This window comes from Apium graveolens, chromosome 3 (assembly GCF_009905375.1).
Source record: "Apium graveolens cultivar Ventura chromosome 3, ASM990537v1, whole genome shotgun sequence".
Lineage (NCBI taxonomy): Eukaryota > Viridiplantae > Streptophyta > Magnoliopsida > Apiales > Apiaceae > Apium > Apium graveolens.
Genome location: NC_133649.1, coordinates 66,335,897 through 66,347,621, shown reverse-complemented (window position 1 = coordinate 66,347,621; position 11,725 = coordinate 66,335,897). Strand labels below are relative to the sequence as shown.

Sequence of the window (11,725 nt, the reverse complement as noted above, 5' to 3'; positions counted from 1 at the left end):
GATGTTCTTTCAAGAACAAGAATCAATGTAAAATTTTGTAAATGATCGATCATACAGCTGTGATATCATGTTACAATTATCAATATGAATCAAAAAAATTTAAAACAATAAATATAGAAGATGAATTGTAAAGTACACATTTTACTCAATGAATGTGAGATATATAATTAAGATGAAGCTGAAGAACATTACTAAATCTACTATCTACTATGTATTGTGACTCATTAAAATCTGATATGAAGATAAGAATATTATCACAAGTTGACCCTATAATACAAGTGGAATCAATATTTATAGTGTAAAACCGGATCAGGTATAGAAAAGGAAAATAGTTACGGAAATAACTAACTTTAGATTCTTCAAAGTGTCGTGTTTCCTTAGTTGCAGGGCGGACCTACTATCAGACCAACTAGACCCGAATTTTTTTAACAAGACACCAAAACACGACACAACACATAAATTTAGTGTTTTTATTGGCATTTTAAGTACACGACCGGAAAGGTACTGATAGTATATATTGCTCCTAGCAGGACCAGATACCTAAGACTAGAGAAGTTTGCCTTCGCCTTAGTCACAACATTAAGAAAGCTCGGACACTACTTTCAAGGAAGAGAAATCAGCCCCTAAAGAAAATAATTCACAAGCTAGACGTCTCGGGAAGGCTAGTCAATTGGGCTGTGGAGTTAAGCCAGTTCAATATAAGCTTCATTCCCAGGACTGCCATTAAAGCTCAAGCACCTGCTGATTTTATAATAGAATGCAACTTCCTCGAAGAACCGGAACCAATGAACATAGATTTGAAGACAGATCAAGCTGAAAACCCAGGAGCCTAGACCTTGAAAGTAGATGGCTCATCAACAAACAAAAGGTCGGGAGCCGGACTAATCCTAACAAGTCCTGAAGGATTCATGATACAGAGAGCTATATCATTCGGATTCCCGGCAACAAACAAGCAGGCAGAGTACGAAGCATTGATTGCATCAAGCTCTTCAGGATTCTGAAGGTCCAGGACTTGATAATCTACAACAACTCCCAGATAGTGGTCAAGAAAACAAACAGAGAATACATAGCAAAGGACCCTACTCTAGTAAAGTATCAAGCATTGGTTCAAAGCTACCTAGCTTCAATCCCGAAGCATCAAGTCCTGTAGATATATAGAGAAGAAAATGAGGAAGCGGATATTCTATCCAAGCTAGTCCAGAACTCATCAGATCTAGACTGCTCAGTTTACTTCGACGAACTCCAAAAGCCATCTATTGATTCAGAAGAAGTCCTCGAGATCGAAAGCAACCAAAACTGGATGACTCATTTTATCAACTACTTAGAAAAAGGAGAACTCCCGGAAGACAAAGGAAAATACTCAAAGACTAAAAGCTAAAGCATCCAAGTTCTTCCTTGAAGAAGGACTACTATACCGCAGGACCTTCTCATCTTCTATCCTAAAGTGCGTCGGACCAGAAGAAGCTAAGTACTGTTTAATGGAAGTCCATGAAGGGATATACGGAGATCATATGTCCGTAAAAGCCCTAGCTCACAAGATCATAAGTCAAAGCTACTACTGACCAACCATTCACCAAGATGCAGTAGAATTCGTGAAAAAATGCCAAGAATGCCAACTCTTCAGCAATGTATCCTGAATAAGCCCAGTCCTACCTTCATCAGTCCTATCTCCAATACCCTTTGTTGTCTGGGGTATTGACATCATGGGACCCTTTTCCCAGGCCAAAGGAGATCTCAGATACTTGTTAGTTTCAATTGATTACATGACCAAATGGGTTGAAGCAAAGGCAATGAGGACCATAAACCAACAGGACTGCATAATGTTCATGGACAATATTTTGATGAGGTTCGGGATTCCAGGAGTCCTAGTATCAGACAATGGGCCACAGTTGATCGCAGAATTTGAGTCGTACCTCCAGGAGCGCGGGATCAAGCACAAAAGGTCATCAGTAGCATATCCCTAAGGAAATGGGCAAGTGGAAGTTACCAACAGCTCCGAGGTATCAAGAAGAGACATAAAGAAAGTAAAAGCAAATGGCCAAAAGAATTGCCAAGCGTATTGTGGCCCTACAGGACAAGTCCCCGGAAAAGCACAGGAGAAACTCCTTTCTAACTAGCTTATGGTACAGAAGCAATGCTACCTATTGAGGTGGGATTTCCTTCTCACAGAGCAATAAACTTCAATAAAGTAGACAACGAAGAAGGACTTAGAACAAACATGGAGCTAATTGATGAGGTCCAGGACAAAGTTGTAGCAAAGATGGAAAGATATAAGGAGAAGACAAAAGAGCATTTCAGTAAGAAGTGCAGAGTCAAAAACTTCCAAGTTGGAGACTTGGTTCTTCGAGACACAGAAGCATCAGATCCTACAAACACTGGAAAGCTAATGCCCAAATGGGAAGGACCATATAAGGTCAAAGAAGTCCTGAGGCCAGGAACCTACAAACTGATGAATATGGATGACTCAGAAGTTCCGAATACTTGGCATGGACTCAGACTAAGGAAGTTCTACCAATAGAAAGAAGCAAGCAAAGCAACCAAAATCTTATAGCCTATAAGGAAAGCAACCAATTTATATATTGTATGAATAAAGTTTCAGATTAATGAAAAGAACTTCTCTATATTACATTTTCTTATATTTATCCAAAACAGCAACCACCAGTCCGGACCAAAGATAAGTCTGTACTAGAGAAAACATTTTTACTTACAATTAATTTTCTAAGTAAAACAACATCCACTAGTCCAGACAAAAGAGGAGTCTGGATTAGATCAAACATATTTACTTAGAATTAATTTTCTAAGTAAAACTGCAGCTACTAGTCTGGACGAAAGAGGAGTCTGGACTAGAGTAAACATATTTACTTAGAATTAATTTTCTAAGTAAAACAACATCCACTAGTCTGGACGAAAGAGGAGTCTGGACTAGAGCAAACATATTTACTTAGAATTAATTTTCTAAGTAAAACAACATCCACTAGTCCAGACCAAATATAATTCTGGGCTAGGGCAACCATACTTACTTATAATTAATTTTCTAAGTAAAACAACATCCACTAGTCCGGACCAAATATAATTCTGGGCTAGGGCAACCATACTTACTTAGAATTAATTTTCTAAGTAAAACAACATCCACTACTCTGGACCAAAGACAAGTCTGGACTAAGGCAACCATATTATTTCTAAGTAAAACAACATCCACTAGTCTGAACCAATGATAAGTCTGGACTAGAGAAAACAAATTTACTTAAAATTAATTTTCTAAGTAAAACAGGATCCACTAGTACGGACGAAAGAGGAGTCTGGACTAGAGCAAACATATTTAGTTAGAATTAATTTTCTAAATAAAATATCATACAGTAGTCCGGACCATTATGGTACAGGACTAGAGCAAACACAATAACTTAGAAAAAATTCTAAGGAAAACAAAATATAGCAAAGAAAAAACAAAATCAAACAAAAGCAAATACATCAAAGTTAACCGGACCAAACAAGCCCGAAGCTAAATATAGCATTAAAATTACAAATCAATCATCAGTCTAAAAACATTAACAAGTTCAGAATTCAAGTTCATAAATCAAATATAAATCTAAGCATGAGGAGCAGTAGGAGGAAGGAAACTGGGGCAAGGACCGTCAAAGGGCCCCGGCTCCCCAAGCCCAGCTTCAATGTTCTACTTTACTTTGATAAACTCTCCGTAAAAGCTGTCAAAATCAACCCCGAGATCCGTCTTTATATTCCTCTCGACAATAACCCAACAATGCCCTATCTCTAGAGCCCCATAATTCGCAATCGCCCTATCATATTCCTCGGATTTCTTATAAGCCTCAATGACCTTTGACTCCGGTCTCCAAGCAGATATCTGCTTCCGGAACTCAGCCAATTCCGATTTCAGATTAGCATCTTCCTTCTCAGCATTCTGAGCCTGGGTTATAACGTCGCTAAGATGTTTGTTCAGCCCGGACAAAGAAGTATCCTTAACAGAAATCTGATCATTCAGCTCAGCAAGTTCTGAATTCTTGTCAGCAATCGTGTCCCGGGCATTCTTCAAATCATCATAAGACATAGCAGCAGCTCCGGCCATACAACCACCAAGCTACAAAAGGAAAACTATAAATCTCAAAAAAAAAATCTAAGGCAAAATAGAAAAAACAAAAAGAAATGTTATATACCTGGCCCTAGAGACGAGTACACTCTTTCATGGTGGCATCAAATCCGGAGGCATTCATATTCTTCCACTCCTCCTGAGACGGAATTCCGACCATAAAATGTGCAACCCGCTTGTCGAGCCCGGGACCCCTCTTCTCTGGATGTCCTTCCTCCACACCTTTCCCCTTATCCCTTCCAGATTCAGCTCCAAAAATAGCAGAAGTCTTCTCCACCCGGGGAGGCTTAGTACCAACGCTTCAGAGCCTCTTCCTCTTCCGAACAACATCCACTTTGGGAACATCTCTCAACGACTCAATTTCCTTCAAATTTTCAAACTCGTCACCAGCTTTAATATCGTCCTCCCTCTCCGAAACCCTTTCCTACTCACTAGACTTCGGCCTCGACACAGTATTACTCGGTGATCCTTCTTCCGGAGGTGGATTGGATCCGGACCCAGCATCATAAGCCTTCTTTTTCAGCTTGAAGGTAGTACCTAAACCTTTCAAAGCCTCACTATAGGCTGAGGACAACATGTCTGGATTGAAGTGAGGTAAACCTGCAAACAAAACAAAACCCAAGTTTAGTACAAGCACTTTACAAAAAGCAAACACTAAGTAATAGTAACAGATACAACATGCAGTCAGGACCAAATAAAAATAAAAAACACTTACATCCTAGCCTATGCATAGTTCTATGCATCATAAATGTATCCCATGTTAGTTGAAAACCCAGACACTCACAAAAAGAAAAAAACTAGTCGGATAGCATCTCCCCGGAGAACGACCCGAGGGAACCGAGTCCGGACTCCCTCAACGGAAACATAAGGGAGATACTGTAGGTCCAGACCTCTCATCGTAATCAACTCCCCATTCCAGTGCTTCAGAGAAGACTGCTGAATAACAGGTCTATACGAAGAACCATAACCACACTCCGTAGCCCGGAATCGAAGCTCATACAAGGGTATCTGACTAGACTTAACTAAGCTAAAGATATGATGCCACAACTTGAATATGGGTTGCACCTTAAATTTATTGCAGCGGGAAATGAACCAGGTCATTCACTTTATCCCGTTGGGAGTTATCTGCATCAGAGAGAGCTAATACTCATACTTGCATAAATGCTTCAAGAAAAGGTGCCAGTATGGATTCCACCCGGACCGTAGATGCTCCAACCACACCAGAACAAACACATATGCCGGTCTATGGTAAATCCTTTCTCCGGGCTCAGGCCACCTCCACTCAATCTGGGGATCCAACTGGAAGGCAGCCCAGATTGATGGATCTTAGGACGCGTGATCCAAAGCGGCATACTCCTCCTTCAGCTCATACGGCTCTTTGTCTACAATACTCCCAGCAAACCTCGTATCGAACTTAGCCTGGTCATAAGGTCCCAGACCAGAATTCGGCTACCGCGCATATCCGGACCTAATACTCTGGTAATACCAGTTGTTCTCTATCTCCTCGCTCCTAGTGATAAAGTAATTCGGAACATCAACCCACAACCCCTCCGGAGTGCAAGGCACTTTCCTCGGGGAAATCTTTCCTATGGTCAATTTGGTGATAGAGTTGGCATATGAAGTGGACGCCTTCTTCCCCATTTCAATACGCTCAGAGTCAGTAGTGGAATCTGAATCTGACGGCCCTGGATATCAGGAGATGTATACCTTTGCACGAGCTTTAGTGCAGACCATATACCTAGAACAAGTGATAGAGGTTAGTCTAAAGTCCTACCAATTATTTATATTGTAAACTATGATGGTCCAGACTACCCTATGTCCAATTTTATTAAACTTATAAACATCGAGTCCGGAGACGTGGACCTCAATATACAAAAGCACTTCCAAACCCGCAAAAGCAATTTAAACCTAGACCAAAAAGTCCGGCCTATAATACGCTAAACCAATAAACATCCAATATTAGCCCGAACTCAAAATACAACTAACACAAAGAAAAAACAAAACAAAAAAATTAGCAGTCTGGACCAATTCCAACAGTCCGGACCCAGCCAAAACCCCTAAACGCAGAAAGATTACCCAAACGAAATCAAAAACCAAAATAAGACAAAAACACATATACACATAGATATATATACACATATAAAAACTCAAGAACACAAGAATAACAGGAACAATCAAGACGCGGAAGCAGAGGCAATACAGGGCATAATTGATTGAGGCAATAACGAAAAGTAAAGGAAAAGAAGAACAAAAACAACTTACAAGAGCAGATTTTACAGAGCGACTGAAGACGACCACACAACAATTCGCAGACACTCGAAAAATTCGTTCAAACACCGAGAATAAAAAAAATAAGAAATAGAGAACGAGAAGGAGAAAGAAAATGAAAAACTGAGGAAGAGTAAAAAATAAAAGAAATATAGGAGGAGGCCTTTATAGGAAAGTGAATTCCTAGAGGCAGATCCACGTGGCCAAATCCTGACAATCCATCACACAGCGATATATATATACACATCAATATATATTTACAATGATTAATGAAACGAATTATTACGACACATCTTTTTAAAAGACAGCTGTAAAAATTTAAATCATTTGGGGGAAAACCCCCAAAACCATTTCAACTTCATGTCCGGAGCCGTAGATTCAGCACAATCCGGACTGGGGGCAAGCAAAGCTCAAATTCTACTAAAGCCATCAAACCTTAGTCCTGATTGCTAGAACTCAGCACAATCCGGACTTGGGAGCAACCAAAACTTCAATTCTCCTAAAGCCCTCAAATCTTAGTCCTGATTTCCAGAAATCATCACAATCCGGACTGGGGGCAAGCAAATCTCATATTCTACTAAAGCCATCAAACCTTCGTCCTGAATGCCAGAACTCAGCACAATCCGGACTAGGGGCAAGCAAAGCTTAAATTCTCTTAAAGCCATCAAACCTTAGTCCTGATTGCCAGAACCCGGCACAATCCGGACTAGGGGCAAACAAAGCTTAAATTCTCCTAAAGCCATCAAACATTAGTCCTGATTGCCAGAAATCATCACAATCTGGATTAGGGGGCAAGCAAAGCTCAAATTCAACTAAATCCATCAAACCTTAGTTCTGATTTCCATAACTCAGCACAATCCGGACCGGGGGGCAAGCAAAGCTTTAATTCTCCTAAAGTCGTCAAACCTTAGTCCTGATTGCCAGAAATCATCACAATTCGGACTGGAGGCAAGCAAATCTCAAATTCTAATAAAGCCATCAAACCTTAATCCTGATTGTCAGAACTCAGCACAATCCAGAATGAGGGGCAAGCAAAGCTTAAATTCTCCTAAAGCCATCTAACCTTAGGTCTGATTGCCAGAACTCAGCACAATCTGGACTAGGGGGAAAGCAAAGCTTAAATTCCCATAAAGCCGTCAAACCTTAGTCCCGATTGCCATAAATCATCACAATCCGGACTGGGGGCAAGCAAATCTTAAATTCTCCTAAAGCCATCAAACCTTAGTCCCGATTGCCAGAAATCATCACAATCCGGACTCGAGGAAAGCAAATCTCAAATTATAGTAAAACCATCACACCTTAGTCCTGATTGCCTGAACTCAGAACAATCCAGACTGGAGGCAAGCAAACTCAAATTCTACTAAGGCCACTAAACCTTAGTCCTGATTGCCAGAACTCAGCACAATCTGGACTGGGGGAAACTAAAGCTTAAATTCTCCTAAAGCCATCAAACCTTAGTCCTGATTTCCAGAACTCAGCATAATCCAGACTGGGGGCAAGCAAAGTCTAAGTTCTCCTAAAGCCATCAAACCTTAGTCCTGATTGCCAGAAATCATCACAATCCGGACTGGGGGAAATCAAATCTCAAATTCTACTAAAACCATCACACCTTAGTCCTGATTGCCTGAACTCAGAACAATCTGGACTGGGGTGCAAGCAAAGCTCAAATTCTACTAAGGCCACCAAACCTTAGTCTTGATTTCCAGAACTCAGCACAATCAAGACTTGGGGGCAAACAATATTTAAATTCTACTAAAGTCATCAAACCATAGTCTTGATTTCCAGAACTCAAGACAATTCGGACCTGGGGGCAAGCAAATATCGAATTCTACTAAAGCCATCAATACTTAGCCCTGATTTCCAGAACTCAGCACAATCTGTACTGGGGGGAAAGCAAAGCTTGAATTCTCCTAAATCTATCAAACCTTAGTCCTGATTGCTAGAAATCATCACAATCCGGACTCGGGGCAAGCAAAGCTCAAATTCTACTAAAACCATCACACCTTAGTCCTGATCGTCTGAACTCAGAACAATCCGGACTGGGGGGAAGCTCAAATTCTTCCAAAACCTATCAACCTTACTCCCCCATCTAGAAAATCTGTATAAGGGAGTGGGGCACATGATAGTACATATAGCTCCTAGAAGGACTAGGACCGGACTCCTAACTCCCTCCAGTCCCACACGCTACTGGTCCAGACTAGTCCAGACCCGCAAGCCTGACCTCGAAGAGTCCCAGCACGTGAGGCACATGCCCAAGCGCGTGATAGGGACAGATGTCATTCATCAATCATGAGCATAATTATGACATATGCCAGGATATCCTTATAACATTCCTCAACCACTCACATCCTGGTACGTATAAAGCATCAACCCCGTCTAGGTGTCTTCCGCTCCTAGAACCAACAACTACAATTCAAAGTTACCAACCCCAAATCCCTATCCTTGGGGTATAAATAGCCCGAGAAGGTAAGGTTTTGGGGTTAATCACTCTCTCACACTCATATACACATACAGCCACCCTGCATTCCTTTATATCTTCATCTTCCCCAAAAGCGAGTTTTTACTATCACACCGGAGGCACCGCGGGACCTAAACCCCCTTCCGTTGTTGTTTTGTAGGAGCCCCACGACAACTACACCTCCACAGCAGCGAAGGATCCAGGCACGACGTTGAAGGAGCAACCCCGCCACCAGGAGTTATTATTTGGCGCTAGAAGGAGGGGTTCTCCATCCTTGGGTCTCGGTGCCCCTGGATTCACCTTCATCAGCAAACTCTTAAGAGAGTCCACTTCTTAAACCTGTAAGAACACAAGCAACCATACCCTCTCTTGAATATAAATATTATTTATTTAAGCCACATTTATGTGAGCTCGTTACTTCAGTCCACGTTTATGTGAGCCCAGTTTCTTTTATCAGTTTTGATTATTTTGAAGCCCATATCTACTTTAGTTTGCATACTGTCTTTGTGCTCTAGAACCTGCTGTTCTAGTTCGAAAATATTGTTAGCAAAACCCAAAAAGCTTGTTTGGTGTTATTCTAGAAATGTTTTTCTATCTTCAAAAAAGCAACCTTAGGTCCATATTTTTAGCCTCAACTCTTGGTCAGTTGTTGTTTTTACACTTGTGATAATGGCAAGAGTAGAAAAGAGTACGGTTGGTAGACCCTCCGCTAGTACCCAGGTCCAGGATCAGGACCACTCTCAGGCTCAAGAACCTAGGGGAGACCGAGAAACCCTCCAGGAGCAACCATTGACACAGCATACCCCGGTCCTTGAAAGGATAATAACACCCCGGTATTCTAGAAACCTCATTGAGCTAAATCAGTACAAGTATACCAATGTTCCAGTGGCAGAGGAGTATATGGCCAATTTAACAAGCAATGAACTGGCTGAAGTAATCAGGCGCTACAGAGAGGAGCAAGCCCAGGCTCAGATAGAATATGCGCAAGATGATGATCAAGAAGAGTCCGGCGATTCCCAGCAATCTAGGAGATCTGTTTTTGACCGAATCGGAGCAAATGGGAAGAAAAATCAGAAAGAGCAGAGTAAGAAAGAGACAGAAGCAACCAGGAAGAAGAGGTTGGAAGATATGAGAGAGTAGATAAGGAGAGAAGAAAAAGCAAAGATTGAGTTGAAAATTCAAAAAGAATGCAGTTAGGAGAGGAGAGGCTCCTAGCTAAGGCCAAGGGCAAGAGGACCCGGAGGGACCCCACTTCTGAAGTCATTTCTGATGATGATGAGGAAGCGCAGAAGGACCCGCAATATATGATCTATGAACTTCAAAGGAAAATGGAGAAGGACTCTGGGATGGAGATTGGGGAACCCTAACACCCTTTAGCCATTCTTTAGAGGCCATTCCCCGACAGAGAAACCTTAAGTATTACAACTTTGATTCTTTTGACGGATTTAGGGATCCAGAAGAAAACTTGAATTATTTTGAGCAGATTGCACAAATATACTACTACAACGACTTAACAAAGTCCAGGTTCTTCGCCTCGACTCTCAGGGGGGCCTCAGAGATTGTTTAGCAGGATCCCCTCCAGAAGCATCCAGAGCTGGAATGACTTTCGAAGGGCCTTCTTCAGGAGGTTTCGAGCAAACAAGACACATGAACTTCACATATGCCATTTTGAAACCATACGCCAGTATGACAATGAAACTCTCTCTGCCTATATGATGCGCTTCCAGGAGGTAATAAACAAGATCTCAAACTTAGACGAGCGGGAGGCACTAAGTATATTTTGAAGGAACCTGGATCCGGAACACAATGAAAGGTACATTATAGAGCTGATCAACAAGGAGCCACAAAGCCTAGTTGCTGCCTATTCTATGGCAGCCAAATTCATCAAAGAAACAGATGTGCTCCAAGCTATGAGGATGACCCGTAACGGGGGATCCAGGAGCAAGAACTCTGATGACAGAACGAAGGGGGGTTACCATCAGGACAAGAAGTTCAAGCAAATCTAACAAGCCCAGCAGACCAATATGGTGCAGAACACTCCAATATTTCAAAGACTGGGTCCTAAGACAGAATCTAAAAGTGACCCCGGGCCAACTAGGCAAGCTAGGGAGCCTAGGAAGGAACCAGATTGGACCCCATTGAATAGGAATAGGGAGGAGATACTAAAGGAGATCAAAGGCAAGCCATTCTATTATCCACCAAAGCTACAGACTCCCCCGAAGAGCCGGCCTTACAATAGGCAATGTGATTATCATGAAATGCATGGGCATAAAACCGAGAATTGTCTGTCTCTCAAATACTTCATCGAAGACCAGGTCAAGAAGGGTAACCTAAATCAGTATATCTCCCGGGATACTAATCAGAAAGAAGAAAGACAAAGGATATGAAAGAATATAGTGACTGTAGTCCTAGGAGGTTCCCACTCGCCTCCTCGGAGCCCGGGCTCGGGAGATGAAGTATTCTCTATCCAATCCTACCTGGAGATGATAATTTCATTCAGCAGCAAGGATTATGAAGGGGTCAATCCGAATCACAATAAAGCTTTGGTAGTAACACTTGATATTTTTAATAATGAGGTGAGGAGAATACTAATAGATAATGGCTCTTCAGTAAATATACTCTTCAAGCATACTGTGGACCGGATGAAGCTAGGGAGCGTGTGCTTAAATGAATGCTGAGAGAACCCCCTCTATGGGTTCGGGAACAACTTTGTCCTAATCCATGAAACCTTATACCTTCCAATGATATTCGGATCAGCCCCAAACCACGTCACCCATTTGATAAAATTCTATGTGATTTCCACCCCCTCATCCTACAATGGCATAATTGGTCGCTCGCTCTAACCAGGAAACAAGCAATCACCTCCACATCACACCTGCAAATCAAATTCCCAACTG

The 11,725-nt window shown here is 41.7% G+C and overlaps 1 protein-coding gene across 1 annotated transcript; it reads left to right on the top strand.

Annotated features, from left to right (window-relative positions):
* Positions 1-2,134: 2,134 nt before the first annotated feature.
* Positions 2,135-2,518, top strand: LOC141714295 (uncharacterized). The gene has a single exon (XM_074517823.1). It carries the CDS (start codon positions 2,135-2,137, stop codon positions 2,516-2,518), a length of 384 nt encoding a protein of 127 aa, XP_074373924.1.
* Positions 2,519-11,725: the final 9,207 nt, after the last annotated feature.

Excerpts from the sequence above, each read along its gene's own strand:
- LOC141714295 (XM_074517823.1), top strand. The coding sequence starts at position 2,135 with ATGCTACCTATTGAGGTGGGATTTCCTTCTCACAGAGCAATAAACTTC.